Here is a 20,388-nt window from a genome sequence, read left to right as displayed (position 1 = left end):
TTCCTGGAACTCTGTATGACCATAATGTCATATATGTTCTTTAGTGACAGGCTCTTTCAATGTGTTTGAGGCTTATGGCTATGATTTAGTGGCTCAATTCTTTTTTATTGCTAAACAACTATTTGGCTAAGCATCTCCTGATCAACACTTGGGTACATAAGTTTTGTAATATTATTAATAAGAGTATTTGAACAAACTTTGTATGGACAGTTACTTTCTTGCAGACATATAATAATTTCATTTTAATTTTATAAGAACAACCAAATGATGGGAGATGTCCTCCCGTATGTATGTTTCTTTTATTGTTGATGAATAAAACACTGATTGGCCAGGAAGTATAGGTAGGGCTAGCGGATGAGAGGAATGCTGGGAAATGTAGGTAGACAGGGTCGCCATGTAGACTGCCAAAGGTGTAACAGGTTCAGACCCTTCTCTAGTAAGGTAAGACCATGTGGAAATACTTAGATTAATAGAAATGGATTAATAATTAAGACAGAGCTAGCCAATAAGAAGTCCTAGTCAGCATCTGTGTGTTTATTTGGTGCTCAAGGACCACAGGACCAGCTGGGATAAAGGGCTTATATACACCACTGATTTATACATACACATTACCATATAGTACTTTAAAATATGAGAACACTGCCATGGTATACTGACAGTTCATAATTTCTGAGAGTTCAACTTATGAGGCTTTTGACTCTGGGACAGTATAAAAGCAGTGTGAATTCAATAGAAATCATACTTCCAATTTTGAGTTCCAACCTTTGCCTGCATCAAGGACATGTGATCACATATCCTCAAGAGATGTTGTGAGTGGCAACAAGCCACAAGTTCTCAATCGGCTACACAGCCACAAGGGTACACAATACACACTATGTGCTATGCTGTTCAGCCGTTACATTAAGTACACTTATGATTGGTTTACTGTGATGTCACATCACTGTACACAGAAGCACCTGTTCTTTCATATCCACACAGCACAATTTGTGCTGCTGTGACCATGCGTTTTCTTCTATGTGTGTTATAGATTCTACAATGCAAGTTACTATTTCTGCTTTGAATACTCAATTTCTTAAGAAAAATAAAACTCAGGAAAAACTTAAAAAAATAATTTAAAAAGCAGAGAATATGCCTTTTATTTTGACTCAAATATACTTTCATTGCTCTCCATTTTCTTTGTATAGATCTGCCGAGTTTTCCTTTCGGTTTCTAGTAACAGAGAACTGCTGATAACAAATTCTATAAGCTTAATTGCCTATATAACCATCTTAATTTCACAGAGCAGGGTGGGGAAAGGAAGATATTGGAGGAGAGGAGATAAGGCACTTTGTTTTTGTTTTGTTGTTGTTTTTGTTTTTTTGAGACAGGGTTTCTCTGTATTATTTTGGAGGCTGTCTTGGAACTCTTTGCTCTGTAGACCAGGCTGGCCTTGAACTCACAGAGATCTGCCTGCCTCTGCCTCCCGACTACTGGGATTAAAGGTGTGTGCCACCAACGCCCTACAATAAGGCACTTTTTAAAAACCGATTTTCCTAATAAATTGTGCTTCTTGCCAAGTTTCATGAAATACAAGAACCTGTGAACTTAATAATTGTTCAGCAAATTTGAGAAGGTTTTAGACATTATTTCTCTTTCAAATTTTTTATTTATTTGTGTGTTTATTTGTTTATTTAACATTCTGGCCATAGTTTCTCCTCCCTTCACTCCTCCTAGTCCCTCCCCACCGTTTCCCCTCTATCTGCCCTCCCCCATCCACTCCTCCTCTGTTTCTGTTTAGTATTTCCCATGAGTATCAACAAAACATGGCATACAGAGATGCAGTAAGACTAAGTACTTCCCCATGTACTAAGGCTGGGCAAGGTGACCTAGTATGGTAAGTAGGGTCCCAAAAGACAATAAAAGAGTTGGAGACAGCCCCTGTTCCCACTGTTAGGAGTTCCAAAAGAGGACCAAACTACACAAGTGTAACATATATGCAGAGTGCCTAGGTCATTCCCATGCAGGTTCCCTGGTTAGACATTATTTCTCTGAACCTGTTGTCTCTGCCTCTGTTCCCACTCCCTAGCTCCCACCCCCACCCCCTTGCTCCTCATGTGTGCTAAACCATCTGAAACTGCCCAACAGGCCTCTCAGTGGTTTCTTCCTAATACATGCTTCATTTAGTTTTTCTTTGAGTGGTTTCTAGTACTTTACTTTCAAACTCACAGATTTTCAAGATGTGCTAATATATATACTGTACCCTGGAAGCTACATTTGGTCCTTTTAAAAGCCACTCTTCTCATTGATGACATTTCCTTTTAAATACTTAAGCATACTTATAAAGCCTATTCCAAAGACCTTGGAGGTCATCACTATGACTTCTATTACTCCGCCTATTTCTCCTGACATATTTCACTTGTGATTATGGTAGCCTTCTCCTGTTTCATAGCATGACTAGTAATTTTTAGTTGGATTCTGGGTAATAAGACATTATGCTGTTGATAACTTGGCTTCATTTTTGTTCTTGAAGACATTTTCAATGTCCTTGTGAAGACAGGAATGCCCTTTTGATGGTATAGTTCTTTGGTTTTAAACTAGCTGTGAGGCTTACAGTTGTACCTTCTTTGTAGCAGAATGAGCTCTTCTACTCTGTGACTCTTCCAGCAATTATCCTGCAAATTCAAATTTGTTCCTTATCTTTTAATTAGTTACCCATTACCTTTTAAAGGACTGTATTTTTTTAAATTACCTTTAAATTACCCTTAAATTAAGCAGTCTGTGATATGTAATTAGTCCTATGGTATGTCATTAATTATAATTTTGACTATAATCTATTATTTTTATTCCTCATTCCTATTTTTATACTGATGGGGGATGTCCTATATATATGTTTCTCTTATTGGTTGATGAACAAAACACTGTTTGGCCAATAAAGGCAGGAAGATAGGCGGGACTAGAAGATGAGAATTCATGTAGCAATACATAGATTAGTAGTTATGGGTTAATAATTAAGAAAGAACTATCCAGTAAGAAGCCCTAGCCATCAGCCAACAGATTATAATTAATATAGACTCCGTGTGCTCATTTGGAACTGAAAGGGCAGCAGGACCTGGTAGAACAACAGAAACCTCCAGCAACATTATACTTGTTAATACCTCCAGAAAAATACTGAGCAGTGCCTTTTGTTGGTTGTAATGAGGTGTTTCTAATATTTCATTACATTGTTGGTTTAACAGATAAATTGATGGACAGAATAGGATTGAAGACACAGAAATAAGCCCAAACACATATGGAAATCTGATTTTTTTAATAAAGAAACTAGTAATACAAACTGGAAAATAGACAACATCTTCAACAAAAGGTGTTGGTCAAACTAGATGGCTACATGTAGAAGAATGCAAAATAGATCCATATTTATCATTGAGTTACACAAAACTCAACTTCAAGTAGTTCAAATAGTTCAACAAAAGGCCAAATATGTTGAATATGATAGAAAAGAAAGTAGGGAATAATCTTGAACTCACTGGAACAGGAAAAGACTTTCTGAACAGCAATGTCACAGGCACTAAAATAAACAATTAATAAATGGAACCTTCATGAAGCTGAAAAGCTTCAATTCAGCAACAAACACTATCATTCAGACAAAGTGGCATCCTACAGAATGGGAAAAGATTTTTAACAGTTACACATTCAATAGAGGACTAATATCCAAAATATATGAAGAACTCAAAATTCAGGACACCAAGAAAACAATTAAAAATAGGGTGTAGATCTACATAAACAGAGAATTCCCAAAAGAGAAAATTCAAATGATTGACAAGCACTTAAATAACTTCCTTTGTCATCAGGGAAATGCAAATCAAAACTACTTTGAGTTTTCATCTAATACCCATCAGAATGGCCAAGACCAATAAAACAATTGACAGGTCATGCTGGCAAGGATGTGGAATAAAGGGAACACCTATCCATTCCTGGTGGGAGTGCAAACTTGTACTTGGAAATCAGTGTGGTGCTTCCTCAGAAAGATAAGGATACCTCTATCTCAAGACACAGCTATACCACTCTTAGGCATATACCAAAAGGCACTTCATTTGACACTTACTCGGACATATTCATTGCTGTTCTGTTTATAACAGCCAGAAATTGGAAACAATCTATATTCACAGGTAAATGGAATTAGAAAAAAAAAAATTATCCTGAGTGAGGTAACTCAGACCCAGAAAGACCAGAGAGTATGTATTTGCTTTACATGGATATTAGCATTTAAGTCAAAGATAAGCATACTAAAATCCATATAACCACAGAGATCAGGTAAAAAAAGTAAGGGATTAAGGGGGAGGGATGGATTTCTTTAGGAAGGGCAAATAGAACAAATAGTTATGGATGAAAATAGTTATGGATGAATTGGGGAGCACTGAAAGGGAGGATCAAACAGGGAGGGGGGTGAGAAAAAGGCAGAGAGGGAGGGAATACAAGCTAAAACTAAGGGCCATTTGAGGAGTCATATGGAAATCTAATACAGTAGAAGCTTCATATATATATGAAGGTAATCTAAATGAAATCAGCAAACATTAGGGAGACAAAACCCCAATTGGGTATCTCTTGTCAGTGCCAGGAATGAGTTACAGCTAATGAGTCCTTGGCCAAAGATGTCCCATGGGAACCCCTAAACAACCCAGGGTATTGTCAAGGTGGCCTCCACAAACTGAAAGTAAGGCCCTATCACTGAAGACGGCATCTAAACAAGTCATTGTACATGAAGAAGTCAAGCTAGTACCTACCTAGAGCTCACAGGTCTTGTGTGTATATACTATGGCTTTCAGTATTGTGTTTTTTTATGGGATTCCTGAGTGTGAATGTGTTTGTCTCTCAACTATATGCACTTCTTCTGGTTTTGTTTTGTTTTGTTTTTTCCGTCCCTTCGACTTTTTTGCTTGTTTGGTTGTTTTGTCCTATTTCAATTTCTTTGCTTTTGTTTTATCTTATTTTATTATATTATTATTCTTTAAATGCCTGTTTGTTTTCTAAGGAGAGACAGAATGGGTATGGATCCAGATGGGAGGGAAAGTGGAAGGGAACTGGGAGGAATAGGGGATGAGATTCGGTAATCATAATACATTGTGTGAAAAAAATCTATTGCAATAAAAAATGGGGGGGGGAGAAAAAATAAACTGTTGATTTAATAAAGGCTGTATAACTTTCATGCACTGTCACATTTGGAGTCTTTTAGTTCTAGATTAAATAATTAAAAAGCATCTACCATGTTTCATATCAGTATCTTTAATTAGAAAATAAGTATTATACATTTTTAGAGAGCCCAAGAAATTCAGAAACTACATAAAAATAATATATGAAGACAGATGGGAAACAAATTATCAAAAAAAAGAACTATGGGACTTGAAGGACAGCTCTTAAGTGCAATTAATTTGAATTACAGAAGGAAATTAAGAGTCAGGAAAACAAGACATTAAAGCACCCTTTTTTCACATTTTAAAACAGCTAGACAGCAAATATGAAAGGGCCAGTCAGAGGGAAAATAAAGGGGTACACAATAACAGCTCAAATCCTTACTTAAAACAATGAAGGACAAACGAGAGAAAAACAACCTCTTTAATGGCAAACAAACATAAACCTAGAATTTCCATCAACTGGAAACAGTCTCTGAACATCCATGTGTAGATTTCCAAAGAACAAGGGGAAGGAAGAGCTTCGGAAATCAACAGTGTAAGTCAAAGCATGCCCAAAAGATCTCTGAAAAAGATGGGCAATGTGTATGTAAGAAGGGAAGCAAGCGCCGGGCATTGGTGGTGCACGCCTTTAATCCCAGCACTCGGGAGGCAGAGGCAGGAGGATCTCTGTGAGTTTGAGACCAGCCTCGTCTACAAGAGCTAGTTCCAGAACAGCCTCCAAAACAATACAGAGAAACCCTGTCTCGAAAAACCAAAAAAAAAAAAAAAAAAAAAAAAAAAAAAAAGAAGGGAAGCAAGCGCTTCAGTCCTGCTGCTTGGAAGCAAAGGAAAACACAAACCATTTCCAAAAGGTAAGCCAGATCTTGCCCTAACGAGGAGCCCACAGCCCTCAAGACCAAACCCAGTTTCAGGTTTAGGGGAAACAAGGGATGGGTCAGTGGTGAAGGGGAATTCCGTTTTGTTGCTCCATATGACCAAAGGGCAGTGCAGGCCACCACCTTCAGAACTATTATTGTTTAAAAATTGAGCCACCCTGCGAGCCTCATATCAGAAAATAGCCAAGTCAGAAATGTCTCAATTTGGCCTGCCACAGCTTCTGAACAGAGGGAAAAACCAGGGAGGCAGCTGCAGAAGGCAAGACTGCCAGACAGTGAGAAATCAAAAGGTGCAGGCGGCAGGAAGCTCAACTCCGACAGGCAAGTAACAAGAACTAGGCAAAGTGGCAATGTCTGTAATCCCAGAGTGGATAAACAGGGACAAGGGGACCCTTGAGGCTTACAGGCCATCCACTCTAGCAGAGTCAGCAAGCCCAGGCCAGTGAAAGATCCTACCTCAATAAGGAATGACACCTTAGGTTAACCTGGTCTGCACACTATGTGCATACATGTATATACACTTGCACCGCATCCCAAACACATACACACATTTTTTAAAGTGAAAAATAGAACTACCATATGAGCCAGTTATATCACTTTTGGGCGTATACTTGAAGGACTCTAAGTCAATATATACAGATACTCGTACATGGGACCAGCCTAGATGTCCACAAGCAGAGGAATGGATAAAGAAAATGCAGTGCATGTACACAAGGAAATTTTATTTAACCATAAAGATAAATGAAACAAAATAATAATTATGGGGAATGGATAGAACTGGAAATCATTATATTAAATTAAATGGGCAAAAAAGAGGGACAAATTATCTCTTATATGTAGAACCTACATTGAAAATTATATATGAGCATGCGTGCAAACACGTGTGTAGATCTTGGAACTAGAAAGGGGACAGTGAGAGAAGAGGACGAGATCTTAAGAGAGGAGGGAAGAAAAGAGATGATAAAATAGCTGTGATATGAAACAGAAGTAGGATTATCTAGAAGGAAAGAAGTCAGCCCACAGAGATGCAGTGACATGTGTGAGGTCACTGACAGAGTAGAAGGAAATAAACTGAAAATATGATACATATATGTGAAGATGCCATAATAAAACTTACATAGTATATGCTATCTTAAATAATCAATTCTTTTCAAATGTTAGAAAAGGAGTTCAATTTTAGGACGGTAATTCACTAGACTATGGCCTAACCAAGATTACCTACTACATAACAAAGCGTCAAGTCCTGCCCACATTATTTCTCTACATAACTCCAGAGGCACATCTGAGCCACACAGCTGGTGCTTTTCCCTGGTGCTGGCGGCTATGATGACAATGTACCCCTTCCTGTTTTCAAAAGATGAAACTGGGGTAAGAAAGTTGCTCACAAGTTAGGGGCACTTGTTGCTCTTACAATCTACACAGCAGCCCACAACTAGCCTTAACTACAGTTCTAGGGGTCCCAATGTCCTTTTCTGATCTCCTTGGGCAAGAGAGCATGCATGTGGTGCGCATACACATGCAGACAAAACAGTCACACACATAAAATACAATACACTACAATAAAGAGGGGAGGGGAGGGGTGAGGGGGACTTCCTAGATAAGAGAAATCTTTGATAAATCCATCCCAACACACTACCTCTGTAAGGCAAAGGTCTTTGGGCTGATGTGAACAACAGATAACACCTTAGCTCTTAAAAAAGAAATGAAGGCCAGGAGCTAGAAGGATGGTTTAGCAGTTAAGAGCCTCTGCAGGCTCCTACTACCCACAACAAGTGTCTTCCAATTACCTGTCACTCCAGCTCCAAGAGATCCATATCCATGGAAGCTCTTATGGCTTTCATGGACACTACACTCTCACGTGTGTATCACACACAAAATTAAAAATAAAAACCAATCTTTTAAAAGTTTACAATTAAAAGAAATGAAGGCTGGAAAGATGGCTCAGTGGGTAACAGTTCCTTTCACCAAGGCTGACCACTTGAGTTTGATTCCTAGAACCCACTCAGTGAAAGGAGAAAATAAACTCCCACAAGCTGTCATCTGACCTCCATATGTATCCCATAATACTAATGCAGATGCATGCATACATGCATACAACATACACACACACATATTCTTAAATGTAAAAAGAAAATTTTAAATAAAAGTTGTGGACATAATATGAACATTTAGAGACAGACCACTGTTGTGTCTCTTAATGTCACTGAAATACATATGGCAGTTTAGAGTAAATATTTCAACTACATATGTTGAGATTAAAGTGCATCAGGTATAATTCATTTTAAAATACAGGTAAATGATGGGAAGGGTGAGAAGTGGACACATGTGGCCGCAATGCCTCTGTCTTCTACACTAAGTCATACAATACCAAGAGCCACACAGCTGGTACTCACTGAAAGGGCAGTTGTGCAAGTAGGATGCCCAGAGCAGCTATCTCATAAAGGTAATGAGGTAAATAAAAGCAGTAAAAATGTACTCTATCAATTCCAAGGCATCCAAGGGGACAAGAAGGAGGAACACAGGAGAACTATCGGAAGTTACATTAATGCTAATGCACAGCAAAGGAAACAGCCAGCACAGGAAGGCAGCTGTTCATGAACAGGAGAAAATAGTTGCAAACTATAGTTGCAACAAGGGCTTACGATCTACAGTGTCACAAGTTCACACCTACAGAAAAAGAAATGCGCCCAACTTGTCCTAAGGAAACTAACAGTCACATTTTCATGTGATTTAGAAAGGCAAACATTAAGATTAATAAAAAATACTGCCTGGAGAAAACCTGAACAGCAAAATTTAGGTCAGTATAAATGATTTACATGCAAATTAAAATATTGACATTATTCAAACTTTTGTATGACTTACATAAAGTAGTACAAAGAAAGTATTTCATCCATTTCTAAATTTCAAAAAAAATCAGTGTTTTCAAATGAAACAGATGACCAAAAAAAGATTATTTTAAGGATTCATGTTCAGCCTTGAGCCTAGACATTATGGCAATCAACAACAGTCTTGATTTCTAGGCATGCTACTTCTATCGTGACTTAGAAGAATAGTATGTACTATATAAGAAGAATACTTTGAATATAGTATTGAACAGAATTGGAGACAAGTATTAGCCATTGGAATGAAGTTAAGGCCAGGGGCCTGTCTCAAAGTAAATGGCATAGTTTAAAAATAAAAAAGTGTTTTCATTTTCAACTATACCTCCAGAAAAAAATCAAATCTTGAAAAGCACAGTAGAAGTAGATAACTGAAAATCTCCATAAATGAAAATATCAAAACTTCAGTTAATTAATTTGGAACACAAATAATCAAATAAAATAAAGTTTACCTTTTTAGATTGACCATTGCCCAGGGAATCCCAGTAGGCGTGTTAAAGGCAGGAAGGAGTTTCTCAGCCAATTGCACTGCTTTAGTCTTGAATATCTGAGAGAAGAAAACATAAATAATAATAAATTATAAGTAAATATTGCTTATGACACCTCTGACAGTATACATACCACAAGTTACTTTCCAAGAACCAACTTTATAACATTTCAATTTCCCTTGAAATTCTTTATTTGAAGTGTTTATTACTTCAAGGCATGTTTTCAAAGCCTCAACCAAGACTGAACTGGAACTCACTTTGCAGTTCAGTCTCCTGAAGTACTGGGATTATAGTGAGCTGTGGTGATATATTATTATCTAATAAAGCTTGCCTGGAGATCAGAATGCAAAGTTAGCCAAAGCCACCAGAGAGCTCTTACCTCTACCAAGGCTGGGACAATCCTGTCCTCAGTGTGGCTGGAAACTAATTGCCAGGCTGAGACTATTCCTGTTTCATATACCTCTCTAGTGCTGGGATTAAAGGTATGTACTACCACTGCCTGGTCTCTATGGTTTATCCCTATGATGATAAGCACCCAACCTAGGGCATCAAACATGCAAAGCATGTGCTCTACCGTTGAGCTATACATTATACTCTTTCCACTCCATTTATCACCTCCAGACTTTTGAGGGGGTCCCTATAGGCCTTCCTATCTGCCTTTTTTGTCTTTTTTCTTTTATGATTTTTTTCTAGAAATCTATTTACAGAGACATACATCTCTCCATTATTTTTGAATTTTCTTAGTGTAAAATCCTTAGCTTTTCAGACTACCAAGTATATTGCACAAGTCCCTATAAAATGTAAAAGCTTCCATTTATGAAGGTCATTTTCTCAAGCACATTGTCTTATTTCATAGCTGATATATACAATACAATTAAATATTGTAATAGAACATTCTGGGTTGGCTTTTTTATTGTTTTGTTTTAAATAAATACATCATTTTAAAGGTGTTAGATGAAAAATAATCGGCACAGTTTCAATTATTTATAGATTTCCATGGTATCATTTTTCCCTCTGTGCTTTCAAACTTTTCTTTTTATTTCTGGTGTCTAGCTGTATGACTAAGTGTACTTAGTCATGATGCCCTAGTTCGATTTTCTGTCAACCTGAAACAAGTCAGGGTCATTTGGGAAGTGGGAACCTTAAGAAAATGTCTCCATCAGATTAGCCTATAAGCAAGACTACGGTGAGTTTCTTGATTAATGACTGATGTGAGAGGGCCCAGCCTACTGTGGGTGATCCTGGGGTGTATAAGGTAACCGAGCAAGTCACGGAGAGCAAATCAGTAAGCAAGCAGTGCTCCTCCAGGGTTTCCGCTTCAGTTTCTGCCTCCAGGTTCTTGCCCGGACTTCCCTTCATGATACACAACTGTAAGCTGAAATAAATCCTTTCCTCCCAAGTTGCTTTGGTCATGGTGTTTCATCACAGCAATAGAAACCCTGAGATACACGCTAAGAAAACATGTTTTCGATTTAGGTCTGCCACCAAAATAAAACAATACGGTTGTTGTTGTTACTGCCATCCAAAGTACAAGTACATCAGACATTAGCACTTGTCTTTTTTTTTTTCTTTTCCAATTTTATTATCTTTCTTCATGCTAAATAATTTATATTGTTCTATCTTCAAGTCTAGTGGTCTTATTTCCAATGACAGCAGTAAACAGCAATTAAAAAAATTTGGATATAATATTCCTCATTTATAGAATCATTAATGTTGTTCTTTTTCAGACCTAATTTTTACCAAAATTTTCATCTATCCAATAACCTCAAGAATATTTTCCTTGATGTCACTAAGCCTATCTGTAAAAATACTATAAAACCTTTATTGAGGGGGGTCGGGTATAGATAATAATTTCCCTTGTTTTCTCACACATTAGTAATTTTTGAACTGAAACCTGATCACTGTCAAATGTATTCGGAGGCTTTCATTACTGTTATATCCTCTGAGGAATCCTTGTTTTATGTTTTCTGAAGCACATAACTAAACTCAAAATTCAACCATCTTTCCTTATAGGAGACAGCAGCTGGAACAGGCATGTTCAGGATCAAGAGCAATATCTAGGAAGTATGATGCTTGTTCTACGAATGCTTACTTTTGAGAGTTAGTCTAAGAAGTGGAATTATGTACAACATCTGGAACTATTCCTCTAGAGCACTCTAATAAATTTTACCTCTAAATTTCTACCTGCTACAAATAGCTATAAACTCTATCTTCTCAAATCATCAAATTCGGAAGCAGGAACATAATCAGCTGTAAACTGGTATTACCACTGAAACGTTATAGCATACATGACTATGTACAGATGCAAATATGACCTAATACACTGAAAAGGAAAACAACAAAGAATATATTTAAAGACATTACAATGTCAGTGTACTACTACTACTTTTTTTTTTCATCAACTTAACAAAAGTCAAGGCCATCTGAGAAGAGGGAACCTCAACTGAGAAAAAAACTTCCATCTGACTGTCTTGAAGGCAAGTCTGTGGGACATTTTCTTAATTAATGATTGGCATGGGAGGGCCTCTGTCATGCAGGGCAATGTCACCCCTGGGCAAGTGGGCCTGAGTAGTATAGGAAAGGTACTGAGCACCCTAGAACAAGTCAGCGTCTCTCCATAGCCTCTGCTTCAGATCCTGCCCCAGGGTCCTGTCTGAGGTCCTGCTCGGACATCCCCTCTTGATGGACTCTAAGCAGCAGTAAGGTGGAGTAAACGCTTTCCTAACCAAGGTGCTTCTGGCTATGGTGTTTATCACAGAAAAAAAAAAAAAAAGGCAAACTAGGACAGCCAACAAAGCTTAGTGGAATATTTGGCCCAATTATGATGGCATTTGTAAATAACAAAAAAAGTCAAATTTTCAAAAGAAGTTACAGCAATTTCTGGAGCAAGATCACTTTTTCCAAAATAACTTGATATTTAAACCAGAAAACATTAATGCTTAACATTTCTTTCTTTGTTCATGACTTTACTTAAGTTTAAAAGCTATTCATTTGTCCAAGAAAATGCCCCTAAACTGACTCAGTATATTTATGTTACAGTAAAGGCAGATTTTATTGCTGTTATTTCTTTTTGTGAGTGTGTATTAAACTTCACCTAACAATTCCTCTACTTTATCTGACAGATTCCAGGTACCATTTTCCATATATACTATGCTTTCTTAGCTAGAAAGGTACTTTGATACTATAAAACAATGAAGGGAGACCACCTTGTTAAAGAAAAGCCATGTATCTGTATTGAGTAAACATAAATCATCGAAAGTTCTTAACTTGTGGATATTCAATAGAATTTTTCTGAGAAAAGTAATGCTTCACATTCATGATAATAACAAATCAGCAAGGAAAAGCAACACTTTGTTAGGACAACCTGTAATCTTCATGTGTCTTCCTACACCAGAAAAACAGAGTAACAAGTAAAACATTCCTTATTCTAGTTAGACCTCTATACAACAAAAGCACCTTGTTACATTATAAATTACAGTTAACTCTCTGACTCATATGAAAGGAACCTACCTACTTCCCATTTATTCATCAGTAGATAATACCAAAGTCAAATTACTTTTCTATGATGCATTTGTTTTTAGCACATCTCAGATTCACTGTTGGATTCACAGAAAAGGATGTGGTCCTAACTTTCAAATCAAAATGATTCAAACACATTATGGGGATTCTACTGAATGAGAAAAGTCAGGAAAGAAAGGCATGTCCTCACCCTTGAGAGGACAGTTTCTTAAAACTGCATTTGTTATGTATTTAAAGTAAAAATCTTCACTACCCTCACAAATTGCTGGTTAATGTTACCAAGTTGATTATATTAAGGTACACCTCAAAAATGAGAGGTGCACACACCCCTGTGCACAGCTGTGAAGTGCTTCCAGAGACAATGCCATGGAGGGAGGCCTGACCTGATGCGTGGACTTCAATACTGACACACTTGCGGTGAAGGGCAGAAAGTCAGGCCTGGATGGAGGAGGTCACAGGGCACATGTGCTTGGCTGCCTGGCTTTGCCCTGACTCAGTCCTACAGTCCTTTTCACTGCTTCCTCTCGACTCTGCTATGCCCTCCCTCTGAGATGCACTGAAATCTCCAAAAGCATTAACAAAAGCAAACCTTTCCTCTCTGTTTCAACTTTTCTGCAGAGAGCCTACTATGGAAGAGTCAAAGCTGAAGCTTCCCTTTCACAAGCTGTCTCAAATTAATTTGGTTCTCATTGCTATTGAGATGAAAACTAATCAATTACATCAAATACTCACACAGAAAACAGTACTTTCACATAGATAATAACCTCTAACCTGGGATGGGGAGTGGGATCTGAACTCAAAGTCTTAACACAGTCCTGTGTTCTTCCTTGCACTGATAACCACCATCAGGTTACTCCATAAACAAGTCTGTAGAGCATTTTTTCCTGGTGGCCAACTGATGGGGAAGGGACCGTCCTCTGAGGGCAGCAAGTGCTTATGGGTGACACAAGAAAGCAGGCTAAGCAAATCATGAAGAACAAGCCAGTAAGCAGTGTTCTCCCATAGCTTCTGTTTCAGTTCTGCCTGGAACTCTGCCCGACTTCCCTTTAAATGTCCTAGAACTGTAAACGGAAACAAGCCCTTTCCCCTCAAGTTGCTTTTAGTCATGCTGTTTATCACAGCAACAGAAAACTAGAACAGCCGGGACATCACTATAAATAATATTGTAATGCAGAGTAAATGTCATCATGCATTTGTCCAAACCCACAGAATGTATCACACTATTTGAGCCACACAGTAAACCACTTACTACATGAAGATCTGACAGTGTAAACTCATCAGATGTAACAAATAAACCACCATGGAAGACAGTACGAAGGGGGAAGGTTGGGGTAGGGGACACAACGTGGTGTATGAGAAATCTTTGATTTCCTCTTACATCTGCATTAAAGCATTCTTTAAACTACTCTTTTTTTTTTTTTTTTTTTTTTTTTTTTTTGGTTTTTACGAGACAGGGTTTCTCTGTATTGTTTTGGAGGCTGTTGGTCCAGCCCGGCCTCGAACTCACAGAGATCCGCCTGCCTCTGCCTCCCAAGTGCTGGGATTAAAGGCGTGCGCCACCAACGCCCGGCCTAAACTACTCTTTTTAAAAAAATCTTATAAGAAAACCAATAGGTGGGATAAAAAAAGAACAATTGGTTCAAGAGTGCCAACACTAGATAGTCTAAGAATGAAATACCAGGGAAAAAGAAACAAAGGCAGAAGAAATGTTTTAAAATAGTAATTAAGAAGTTTTTCAAAGTGGTTAAAGATATACGAGACTCAGGGAGTATCATGTAAGATAAATTCTATCCTACATCCAAACAAATGAAAGGTAAAACCATTCATATTCTTCATATAAAACAAAACATGAACAGAAAATCCTAATGATAGTCAAAGAGGAAAACACCACATACAGAAGGATAAAGACAAAGCAGATTTCTCATCATAACCCATCTCTCATAAGATGATTTAGTGTTGTCCTCAAAGTACTAATGCAGTGGTTCTTAACCTCCCAAACACTGCAGCCCTTTAATGAAGTCTCTCATGTTGTGGTGACCCCAACCATAAAATTATTTTTGTTGTTACTTCATAACTGTAATTTTGCAAATGTTACACATTATAATGTAACTACTGGATATGCAACCCCCATAAAAAGGTTGTTTGGCCCACAAAGGGGTCAAGAAGCACTGTGCTAAAGAGAATTGCATAAACTAAATTCTATGCCCAAAGAAAATCTAATAAAAATAAGGAGGGAAGGACACTGGCCACAGAATATTATTTTAACTAGGAAAAAATGTGTTATATTTGTTTATGCTGCAGAATATTACTTTAACTGTGCAAAAGTGTGTTACACTTGTTTATGCTGCATTTGTTTAACAATGTAAGGATGTGTGTTTAACTATGTAAAGATATGTTGCATCTGTTTCACTATGCCTGCCTAAAGCATCTTAGTCTAATAAGGAGCTGAACAGCTAAAAGCTAGGCAGAGAAAGGATAGGCAGGGCTAGCAGGCAAAGAGAATAAAAAGGAAAAAACCAGTAGAGGGGAGGAGGAGAAGGAGCGAGAAGCAGTCACCTTATACTTTCCTACTACACACAAATAACAAATGTTATAACTGATTTTCCCAGGACTTGACCATTATTTCATTTTTCCCAGGTTCCCTATAAACATCTTCATCCAGACAACAGGAAGCAATCTAGAGAACACAACGTCTCCGCTCCCAAGAGGTGGAGTGGCTAGTTTTTTGGTTATTTGGTGAGTTATGGATGTTTGTCACTGTTCAGGAGAAAAATGGGATAAAAAACAACTATTAACCTCAAATATTTTATATTGGTGTTGATTTCGGGATACTGATACAAATTTAAAGTTATTTTTGTTATACTGAACATATGTTTCTACTCTTGTTTATGGTATTGTGTTTATGCAGCTTATTTTAAAATGTAATATATAATTAAGAAATGCAGGTTAGTAGTTAGTCATCTATCATAATCAAACTTGTAGTCACATTAGGTATGTTTTGAAGGTTAAACATACATTTGATAGACAGATGGTCTTTAAGCATTTCAAACACCTATAGAATATGGCATTTAATATGTTTAATTACTCAAGGCTTTTCATGACAATGAGACATGTCTGCTTCTGGTAGCACCAATTTATTTCAGAGAGGATGATGGGTATCAAAGAAACTCCATATGGAGTTTGCTTTTGTTGCAGAAAAACTAGCCATTTGGGCAAGAAACTGTTCTTGCCTTGACTGCTGACAATATGCTATACAAACTAGGCAAGCAGGACACAAAGAAAAAAGACTGTCGAACTTTGCCAAGAGAAGGTGGGATAGTCCTTCAAAATTCCTGCTTCACAGAAAAGTCTGCCAGATATTCTAGGCCTGTAGGTTGAAGATGGATACCCCAACATTGCAGAGGAACCCTAAGTAACTATCCAGGCAGCCAGATATCTGTCATTTCTGTAAGTTTGGAAGTGGCTTGCACTGTACTTCCTGTTTACTCAGGTAATCTTATATCCATCTCTGGTCTTTGAAGTTGAAGACTATATAGTTACACTTATAGTGTTCCTTTGTTATGACAGAAGGTAAATTAGGCACAAAACTTTAGACTCACCAAGACAGGATAAATAATGGAGTATTTTCTCTGCATTTGCCAAATACAAATAGACTGGATACTGTAAATGTAATCCTTACTTGGTAATTGTTCTTGTTGTATATAGCTTCACTGTGCTAAAGTTAAAACCCTTGATTTTCATTTAGACAAAAGGGGAGAAATGTTGTATTATTTTAACTAGGCAAAGATGTGTTTCATTTGTTTATGCCGTAAAGTATTTAACTGTGTAAAGGTGTGTTACTTTTGTTTATGCTGCATTTGTTTAATAAAGTATGGATGTGTTTAATTACATAAAGATGTGTTGTATCTGTTTCACCTTGCCTGCCTAAGCCACCTGGCTGATCCAATAAAGAGATGAATGACCAATAGCTAGGCAGAGAAAGGACAGGCGGGGGTAGCAGGCAGAGAGAATAAATAGGAGAAGAAATCTACGCTAAAAAAGAAAAAAGAAGAACAAAGCCAGGCGGTGGTGGTGCACGCCTTTAATCCCAGCACTGAAGATACAGAGGCAGGTGGAGCTCTGTGAGTTTGAGGCCAGCCTGGTCTACAGAGCAAGTTCCAGGACAGCCAGGGCTACACAAAGAAACCATGTCTTTGGGGGGGGGGGGGGGAAGATGGACAACAAACAAACCAAAAACACTCGGGGCCAGAAGCCAGGGAGCCACCAGGCAGTCAGACATAGAGAAGCAGTTAAAGTGAGATACACAGAAGTAAGAAAGGTAATAAGCTCCAAGACAAAGGGTAGATAAAAAGAAACGGATTAATTTAAGGTAAAAGAGCTAGCCAGAAACAAGTATAAGCTAGGCTGAGCATTCAAAACTAATAATAAGTCTCTGTGTCATGATTTGGAAGTTGGTTGGTGGCCTAAAAGAAAAAGCCTGGTACAGACACACACCTGCCCAGAGTCGCTTGCTCTGGGTTAGGGAGAAGGAAGCATAGGCCAAACCTATGTCTCGTAGCTCCAGATGGTCAGGCACCATTAAGGTGAGCCAGTGTATGGTGTAGTATGGAAAAGAGAGAGACAGAATGGCTCATGTCCTGTGAACAGATGCAGATCAGAAGAGGGGAAGGCGGTGGAAAGGGGGCTGATGTGAGAGACCTACTTGCCATCCCAGGCCATAGTGACGCCCAGGTCTGGGTTACTGCCAAGGGTCATGTTCTAGGTTCATGGCCCTGCTGCAGCGATGGACTGTGTTGATGTCTGTGGCTCTTGATATCACTGAAGACGGTGAGGACAGCCCGGTTCCACACTTTACCAGCAGCTCAGAATAACCAACTCAACTACCATTAAGGCACTTATCCATGGCTTTCAGTTGGCACTCCCCAACATCTACTCTATCTTTACCAGCTAGAGAAAGTGAAGGGACTGGCCACAGCCACAGGAACTCAATGACTTGGGGCAACAGACAGGATATCTGAGAGATTTGGTGAGGGCCCAGCATTGATGGTACACCAGAAGCCAAAAGCCTTGAACATGACCAACAGCAGACTACACAATGAACATTTATTTGCAAGTAAAGCTGTGCGGACAAAAGAGTATATACTGCATGACACACAGCAGCTCCTAATGCCACCAAGACAGATGAAGAGGAGGGAAAAGATAAAGAAGCAAAGTGTTTTTTGTTTGCTTGCTTGCTTTGTTTTTTATTTAATATTCTCATTTGTATTTTAATTTTATTTCTATTTCAAATTTTTTCTAGGGGGGACAATATAGGGTGAAAGGTGGATACAGAGGGACTAGGAAATGAATTGGAGTGAGGTGCATGATGGGAAATAAAAATTATGTTAAAATACAAAATAAGAAAGAAATAAAGACTGAGACTAACAAAAGCAGGAGGAATTCACTAATAGCAGATCGACTTTTAAAATACTATAGGAAACTCATTATACAAAGGGATAAAATACACAATCTGTAAATAAAAATGAAGACTAACAAAAATCACTGCAATTTAGATCAATAAATAGTCTCCCTTTATATTGAATAGCTCTACCATTTAGTTGACATCAAAAGTAAAAATTGTAACAACATATGGATTTTAGCATAAAATAAAGATATAACAAAAAAAGAATCGAGAGAGCAGCATTAAGAGGCTCTCACAAGTGAAGTTAGGTCTAGAGACAGACAATAGAACAGAATAAATAAAACATTTATATGTAGAAGAACAAAGAGTAGCTATTTTCAAAAAGGCCACCAACTAAAGCCCATAAGCTGTGCTAGATGACAGCATACACCTCTGTGTCCAGCTACTCAAAAGGCTATGGCGAAAGTTGGAAACTTTAGTCACCTCAGCATCTTTGTGAGACTTATCCCAAAACTTTCACAGGAGCTGGGGTATGAGTCCAGAAAGATGGGTTAGCCATTAAGAGTACTTGTTGCTCTGGCAGATGACCTGGGTTCTATTCCCATCACTTACATGATGGTTCACAATCATAGCAACTCCAGTTCCATGAGATCTAATACCATCTTCCGACCTCCTTGGTTCGAGGCATGTAGCAGGTACATGGTCCACATACATACATGCAGGCAAAACACAAATAAATCTAAAAGGGGCGAGAGAGGGCTGGTGTACAGCTCATGGGTAATTTGTCTCACACGAGAGACCATGGATGTAGTCTCTAATACAATGTTAAACACATACATACACAAGCAGTACAAATAATAAATCAATTGAGATAAAAATTACAGATATATTTTAAAAGTAGGCATCTTTTTAAAAATTGTTTTTAAAATATTTTTTAAAGAAAGAAATCTGGTGGGGAGCAGATGCAGAGGAAGCAGGACACACAGGAGAACCCTGCTTCAGTTCCTGCCTCCAGGTTCTGACCTTGAGCTCCTGCCCTGACCACTCTACATGATGGACTATAGGCTGTGTGCGCCTAGACACAAGCTGTTGTTAAGAAAGGAATCTAAGGGACAGAGCCTACATCCAGTAACTGATGGAAGCAGATGCAGTGAGATCCACAGCCAAGCACTAGGCTGAGCACCTGGAGTTCAGTTGAAGAGAGGGAAGATGGATCATTAACAGCAAGTGGGGGGGGGGGGGGGTCAAGACCGTGACAGGGAAGACAGCTGACCCGAGCTAGTGGGAGCTTACGTGTACTATGTACTGATAGCTGGTGAACTTGCATGGGACCGAACTAGACCCTCTGAATGTGGGTGACAGTTATGTGATTTGATCTGTTGAGGCAAGGGGTTGGCAGTGGGACCAGTACCTATCCCAGGGCATGAACTGGATTTTTGGAGCCCATCCTTTTGCTTCTGCCTGGCCTTCATCCCATGCTCCACATGTCCAGCAAAGGGACAGGATAAGAACTCTTTCCACAGAGTAAGTGAGGATGGATAGCTAGATCCAGTCTCTTCTGTAGTCCCACTTACTACCCTCAGCATTATCCTTCATTCTTCCTGCACTGTCCTTCACCTTGAAACAGACTGGGAAAAGTTCCATAGGACAAAGACAGAACAGAAAAGCAGTGATTTAAATTTTATCAAGTAGTGCTTTCAAAACTCTGTATTTTAGTCACAGCTTCATTTTATATCATGACCTTGACTCAGGGCTTCAAGAATGGTGTGAGTGTAGTAACTATGGATCTCTTGGTCTGTGACCCTAGCTTTCCCCTTTGACTACCAGAGGGACTACTATTTGGTGCTTTCTCTCTGAGCCCTGGAGCAAAGCCAGACTACAGATCTAGACTTCCATTTTAACCTTGCAAAGAATTTTTAGTCAGAATTATAAAAGGTTGGAGTTTATAGCTCTTAGTCCCCCTTAGATCACCAAACATTCTTCAGTCTTCTGTACTGAGTCTACAATTTTTGCTGCTCAACCCTGTCCTGTTTCAGCCGACATCCAACCAGGATGTCT

At 38.5% G+C, this 20,388-nt stretch overlaps 1 protein-coding gene across 1 annotated transcript in view; it reads right to left on the bottom strand.

Annotated features, from left to right (window-relative positions):
- Positions 1-20,388, bottom strand: part of Man1a2 (mannosidase alpha class 1A member 2) — a 110,956-nt gene that overhangs the window by 50,001 nt on the left and 40,567 nt on the right. The window contains exon 6 of the mRNA XM_040752147.1: positions 9,375-9,469. Within this exon, the coding sequence (XP_040608081.1) occupies positions 9,375-9,469 (95 nt within the window). The remainder of the gene's footprint in view (positions 1-9,374; positions 9,470-20,388) is intronic.

This window comes from Mesocricetus auratus, unplaced genomic scaffold, assembly GCF_017639785.1.
Source record: "Mesocricetus auratus isolate SY011 unplaced genomic scaffold, BCM_Maur_2.0 Super-Scaffold_100009, whole genome shotgun sequence".
Taxonomy (NCBI): Eukaryota; Metazoa; Chordata; class Mammalia; order Rodentia; family Cricetidae; genus Mesocricetus; species Mesocricetus auratus.
This window is presented reverse-complemented; position numbering and strand designations above follow the sequence as displayed.